This window comes from Strix uralensis, chromosome 15, assembly GCF_047716275.1.
Source record: "Strix uralensis isolate ZFMK-TIS-50842 chromosome 15, bStrUra1, whole genome shotgun sequence".
Lineage (NCBI taxonomy): Eukaryota > Metazoa > Chordata > Aves > Strigiformes > Strigidae > Strix > Strix uralensis.
The window spans coordinates 16,113,990-16,121,307 of record NC_133986.1 but is presented as its reverse complement, the minus strand read 5'-3'; the positions used below and the strand labels follow the sequence as shown (position 1 = coordinate 16,121,307).

The window sequence follows — 7,318 nt, the reverse complement described above, 5'->3', positions numbered from 1 at the left end:
ACTGAGAATTATAAAACTATTGTAGTTGAAAAGGAGCCATGGCTTTATGTGTAGTGAGCAGCATGATACTGAACACAGACAATTAAACTAGAGATACAGAGAAACTGATCAAAAACTAAAGGCATGCCTTGATGACGACACCCTATTCCTTTATCCCAGTTCTCATACTTAACATCATGACTTTTATCAGTATGCTTGTCTATGCATTGATGATTGTGCTTCCGTGGTTGCTTCAGAGACTGACTGAACTAGCATCCCTAAGCTGGGTCTGGTATATGCATTTTTTACCTTTAAACTTCTGGGGAAAAAAGTTGATATAAAACAACTTACCAACTGCCTCCAAAGAAGCTGCTCCTTGAGCAGCATCAGGAGTGACAGTGAGTTGGCATCTGTGTAATCCAGTTTCCTCCACCTATATTTTTAGCAGGAATAGTGCACTATTGCCTTTTTTATTTCACTGTGTAGGACCCTGCTCTAGGAGGACTGTGATTTCCAGCTGTAAATGTAAACAGTATCTTGGGTTTTTAAATACCAAGTGATTTTCTTATTGTTGTTTTCCAGTTGTACTGTACTCGGAGATCAAGCATGGTGCAGAGGTGTCTGCATTCAGAAAGAGCATCGTTAGCTTAGTGCTCATTTGCATTTTCAGGGTCTCTTCCAGAAGGAAACAGCATAATATGGGAAATGCATTCTTGTGAAAGAAATAAAGAAAAAAAGCCCTTTTGAAACATGGCAACTGTTGTTTGACTTTTGAGGGAACATTCAGTTTTCAACATCCTATTATGCCACCACTCTGCTTCTTAATTAGTTTTTAAAAATGCTCAGTAATCCTTGTCTTAGACTCCCTCTAGCGAAGAAACAGTATGCAACTGTATGTGCTTATGTGAAACATCAAAGGGAGCTGAGGAAAACTGAGCACGTGTCACTCTGAGTTTATCCCTGCATATGCTTTCATGAAAACATGGATCCTATGGGATGGGGGATTGCTCTTGCTCATGCCTTCTTATATGTATTTATGTAAGTGTACTGATACCAGAGAGGGCTCTTGTCTTGCTCCAACCCTCCTCCCTTTGGCCCATATCCTTAAAGAATATTCATCACTGAGTGAGGCACTGAAATATTTCAGGTTCTGTGTCTCTGTTGGGGTTAAAATGGCTCAAGGCTGATAACTAACCTTACACAGATTTAAAATAACTTGAAGGACAGTGACTTGAGTGTGCCAGCCATCAGTCAACTATTCCTTTGCTGGGTATAGGGAGAAATTTCAACTTTAAACAAGTTGGTTTGCATGTGTCCATCACATGTGGATGCAAATCCTTACACTCTTCTCTGAAATGTCTGAAAACGGCCATTTCTGGAATCAGGTCATTGGATAACTACTCTGATCTGGCACAGTATTTCATGTGTTACAACCGACAAGAAAAGGCTGGTGTCCTGCCTGTCTGTACATCAGAAGATAGGAGGATGAAAACAAGAAACTGGGTGAGACTCCACTGAGAGAATTGCTAGTGATCAGCCAAACAGGGGCTAATTACAGGCTTGTGTGTTGCCATAGATGTTGCATCACTTCTCCATGGTGCTCAATGCACTGGGAAGGTCTGCACAGCCTGTAGAACAGGTGTGGGGTCAAGAATTTCACTCATTGCTACTGAAGTATCCAGGTTATTTCTGTGACTGTGGAAATTTCCATACGTACAAGTTTGCATAGGACTATACTCCATGGCTGAGTAACTCATCCTCTCTTCCTAGGTGGGCTCTGAATTCGTGCAGCCGGGGAGATTGGTATGATGAGCAGTGGTGGTGGAGGCTGCCTGCACCTCCATCCTACTTTCTCCACTGTCACTGGTGATAGATAGCGCAAAAATTGAAGTCCTCTTCTCAATGTAGTATTAACAGCAATGATAAGATAGTGGGAGAGGGTGTGAAATATTAGAGAGGAAACTCTGTGTATTGTATCCACCATCACCTTCTGTAACACAGAAATGGCTTCTATGGGCAGTTTCTTAGAAGATACCAACTGTGAGCTATTATGTGTTAAGGAAATACATCTCTGAGTAAATACAAATTGTTTGCAACAGAGGCTAAGCAGCAGTCACTGTGCAGTCATTCAGACTAACAGCTGCTTGAATTGATGGAAAAGAATGGGAAGGTCAACTTCATAGTGCTGCTCTATCTCTGCATTTGCCACTGAAAAATATACCAGGTTTAGAAGCCTGGCTATCTCTGAAAAAAAACCAGTCTAATGCGCCAGATATGGCATCATGTCCTGTGGGCATCCTCAAGAGGCGCATTGCTACAGCCATTCTTACATCCTGAAATAGCTGACACCTGGCTTTGAAGGCAAAATCTGTAAGCAAAGAGAAAGAAAACTATAGAAAAATCTGTTACTAAACTTGTGGGTACTTCACCTTCTCTGGGATTTCTGGTTTGAATTTGAACAAGTTAGGGAAGAGGGTGGTGTCATCAAGAGTTTGTAATGCTGTTGCAGTAGCATTTTCAGTAGTTAGTTTTGTATTTTTGTGAATATAGAAAATTGAGCATTCAAGTACTTAATTGCAGTAAGGCAGCTGGTGCCAGGGAAGAACACAAGATACTTATATATTTTTATAAATTCCTTTTCACATCTTTCCAGAAAGCAAAGAGTGGAGGGCAAACAGGAAGGGCCTCTAAGCAGAAATACAAAGTTATGCATATAGACAAGATCTAAACCTGCCTCTTTCCCACCTGCTTAAAATAAAACACTAGACATCTGTCATTGCGCTGAGTTTCAGTTTAATCCAGTTAAAAACTAATCTATACAAAGTACAGAGCGGGGATTTTTTGTTTTTCCTACATATATTGCACTGGAGGATATGAACTTGTACAACATTGACCAAACTTTACCCCTTCATCCTCCTACCAAAATCCCAGCCAAGTACAAAACCAAATCTCTGCACCTTTGTCTTGGAACTGGTGTCTGTATGAACTTACATTCGATTTTCTTGTAATCACCTCCTAAATGAAAAGCAGAGTACAGGTGAAAGCACTAGTGCCCATGATAATCCAGTCCCTTATTTATTTGTGACTATAGCTTTCTACTTCCTCACTTAACTATAAGCTTAATTTTTTTTTTTTCCCAACTTTAAAAAGCTCCTGAGAAATCAGTACCATGGCAGAAACATGCTTTTAGTGGCTAATACTTTTAGTCTCTTTTATGGAAGAGAGAAGCCAATTAAAAGAAGACATCAGCATCGAAAACAACAAACACATTAAAAAGCAACAAATCTGCTAAACATTTCATGTGTAAGCATAACTTGAGCACATTGCATAACCTCTAAGGCAGATGTTCCTCACAGTGAGATAACTCTTACTTAAACCACACTTCAGAATTGATCCACAAAAATAGTTTAGTGACTTTATTACACTCAGGTGGAGACCTCTTTTAGCCTGAGCCTGAAGAACAATACCCTTCCTCTACGGAGGATGAGGTGGACAGTACTGGGTGAATGAACACTGTCGACAGACCACATCTGACAGACCATCCTTTGAAAGAACATCCACTCAGTCCTTGCTATCTTTGTGGACATGTGATACAAATACTCATGCATATAAGATTTTTTAAATTGAGTGGATCAGTACGGAGTTCTAATTTGGGCTCCCATCTCAAAAACATTTAGGCAATAAACTTAAGATGTGTTCAGCAGAAGTCTGATAACTTAAGCATTATTGAGGCCTGAGGTTCTGACTTCCACATAATTTAGGGCAAATAATTGTCAGTTTGTCTAAACCCTGATTATTGTTTGAGATAAACCTGACCACCAATTTAAAAAACTGCCCGTTTTCACTTCTAAAAAATGAACAGAAAGTCTGTAGTATATTGCTAAGCTGCAAGCCTACTAATTAAATTAACAGTGACAAGAACAACATTCAGGTATCAGCAACTGAAGGGAAGATGAGCACCGTTTTACACTGAACGCACCTCAATGGCTAGTTGAAATGCAAAATGAGGAACTTTTGCTAATGCTAACTCATGATGAAACAAGTGAAAACTCTGGCTTCTCACAAGCAGCTTCCTCAGTCACCACTGACGCTCAGCACACTGGTGAGTAGAAGCTGAGTTTAGCACCCAAGTTACAACAGTTCTTTACAAAACTCTAGCTGATTCAAAATAAATGTGATAAGGGGGATATAATGCCCATCTCCAACAGCAGGGAGAGTCAGGATCTTACAAGCAAAATGTAAGAGGTTGTACTGAAACTGAAGCTTGAGCATTACATCACAAAGCATGTCATTACACATAATGACATTTGTTAAGAGTGCATCTGTTAGGAGCACATTGTCAGATGTAGCCTGAAGGAGTGATTTGTATGGTAGAAATGCCTCCACACCAAATGTTTCAGTCCTTGAGTCTCTACAGACATCTGTGGCTGTATTATCTGTCCTCTGTGAACTTTCATGTGGGATGGGGAGAACAAAAAAAATTTCCCCTCACCTTTTCCACAGCATTTGAATAATTCCCTTTGTTTCTTTCCTCGCTCTGTTACCCATTATCAGGCTACAACCCTAAAGCCAGGGCTGTGCACCAAGAAACTCTGTTAGTCTGGATGTAGCTGTAACTATGTCTGGACCTCTTAGCAAACAGATGAAGTTGTTGAAATGTATTTTAGTCTGACAAAGACATAATCAATCTGATGTTAGAGCTGCAGGGAAATGACACACAGTGGAGAACACTGATTTTGTAATCTAAATTAAAATTTTAACCACTTGGATAGAGAACAACAACAAAAAAATGGTAAAAGAAGTCCAATTGTTTGAGCGGTATAAATGAAGGAAATGTGACGTGACAACTAACAAGATGAAACAGATAAGGAAACCTAATCTGTTCCAGCAGTGAGTTCTATTATATTGTGTGGAGAATAAGAATACTCTCAGGCCTGACGAAAGAAGCCTTAAACATGGAAGGAATATACCTAGCTTCTGTCAATCAAAGTTCTTCAGGGTGAGAAATTTCCCAAATGTCAATACAAAATATTAATAACTGCCTCCCGTCTTTTTTGAGTTTGCCTAAAATATTCAAGTCTCATTCTGAAAGGAATATCTTTCTGTAACAGACAGTTTCTTTGCTCAAAACCCAAACGATCTCCTTTAATGACAGTTAGCCACAGAACAGGAAGGAAATGCAAAGGATGCTTGCCAAGGTGTGTGTGTGTATCAGTTCAAAGCCAGCATTATACAATCAGAACAATCCATGTTTTTTTTTTTTAAAAAACAACTACAAAAACCCAAGCAAACAACAACAACAACAAAAAAAAAACCAAAAAAAAAACCAAACAGGATTTACACTTTAGAATACTTTCGGTCTGAAATGAATGACAAGCAAGGACAATCACACAACTTTTCAACATTATAGTAAAACCCACAGGAAAATCAACTTATTCTTGTAAAATATTGGCTTACAATATTAGGGACCTATCCTGGTTCATTACCAAAATAATACAATCAAGTAGCACCCCTGTTTTAGGACACTTCATGAACTTACATCAACTGCTGAAAGACTAATAAGAGTTAATAGTAAGACTCTTAACAAGTCAAAGATTCATGTCTGAGAAGAGCTTTCTGAAGCACATGGTGCATTTTGAAAAATCTGGTATTATCATAGGAGGTAGGATAATCTGTACAGAAAAAGACAGTGAGTCTTGTTCTGTTTTGCACAATATTTCCATCAACATAAAAAGCTTAATAACATGCAAAATTTTGAGATCAGCTGGCACCTGATGAAAGAAACAGGGACAAAAGTACTGTCCCAAAAGCCAGTTGAGTATTCAACTGCTACACAGAATTAATCTCAACAAGGAGGACGGTTCAGATCAATACACCAGAAGTACAATATTCCTTTTGAAGGCTTGCAGTGAAATTCTTAGGCTTCTGTAAACATGAAAACTATTCACTGTTCCACATAATTCTTTGCTGTGTTTAGATTTTTAGAAAGTGCAAATTTTCTGTGATTAAGGTTTATAAGTTTGACTTTTATTTGGTCTCAAAGAAGAAAGGGTTTGGTAGTGCTGGAAATGGTAGGCCTTTATTTATGGTCTTCATTTCCCCATATTTTGCTTCTCAGCATTTCTGGAAAGAGCTTCTACATAAAACTAGACCTAACTTGACATTCAGGCCAGTTCCCTGTTTCCTCTCTGAGATGATTCTGATTCATGCCTAAACACAGAATGGCAGACATCTCCTCCCTTTTCGTAAGAGAAGAGTTCAACAGCTCAGTCCCTTGGCCATAAAAATTTCTACTATTAATAGTTTCCTTAATTCCCTCCTCCATTATAGCCTCTATATGATCCTCTTGTGGTGTTTCTCACTGATGCATTGGAGAGAAAATTAGTTTAAATTATGATTCAAATCTGATTGATACTTTATCTCTAACATTCCCAATGATTTTACAATCTGGGGAATAAAGTGGGGAGTTCATGTTTCACTCTGATTTCCTGCCCCGCCCCCGAATAATAAAGATGCTATAAAGTTGAGGCACAAGTGGTTAAGGGTGAACTTGATCAGTTCTAGCAGCTGGTTCCTGGACGTGTCCTGGTGGTAAAGGCTGATCACCTCCCGCAGGATGTTTTGGAGCATCTCCAACTTTGTGTTCCCCAGCTGTAAAACAAGAATAAAATCATTTGTAACTTCTCAATTAAATTGGTCCAAAATTTGGGAGAAGTCTCTAAAGGAAAGTTTCTAGTGTAGCTACAATCCAACACAACCTTCTGTTTTTTGGTTTGTAAGCAAAATCAAGAATTTTGTATGTGACTACCAACGAAATCAGATTGAGATTACCCAACAGACTGCATCATTACAACGTTCAGTGTTTCCTCATAAATTACTATTGTTTCTGTTTTCTGTGAAATAATTTTACTTACATAACACATCGGTTCTTTGGAGATTGCTCTTTCTGAAATATATTATATGTTTATGAAACCTTTAATCCCAATATGGGAAACTTGAAAAAAAACCCCAAACAAACAACTTGCTCATATATTTTACTCCTCACTATGTCAACATTCTCCCTTTGCCTACCTTTGAATAATACTAATTTTCATAGTTTGGTGAAGATTTCAGAACTTGCAGCTGCATTTTTATGATTTCCCCCCCCCTTTAAATTACCCTTAGTAGCTCCAATAGCCAACAGATTAGAAACATTGTCTACCTGGATGTCCTTAACTCAGTGAATGAGTAGTGACTAGTTCTGGCTAATGTCACGAATTCTTATGACACCTGATTAAACTATTTTTTCAGAGAGTTTTTACATAAAATAATACATGTGTTAAGAACAGTATCTGCTACA

At 38.5% G+C, this 7,318-nt stretch overlaps 1 protein-coding gene across 2 annotated transcripts in view; it reads right to left on the bottom strand.

Moving 5' to 3' along the window:
• Positions 1-2,755: 2,755 nt before the first annotated feature.
• NUCB2 (nucleobindin 2) overlaps positions 2,756-7,318 on the bottom strand; it is a 31,062-nt gene continuing 26,499 nt past the window's right edge. For both annotated transcript variants that reach the window (XM_074884523.1, XM_074884524.1), the window contains exon 13: positions 2,756-6,630. In XM_074884523.1, the coding sequence (XP_074740624.1) occupies positions 6,518-6,630 (113 nt within the window). In that variant the 3' untranslated portion in view covers positions 2,756-6,517. The remainder of the gene's footprint in view (positions 6,631-7,318) is intronic.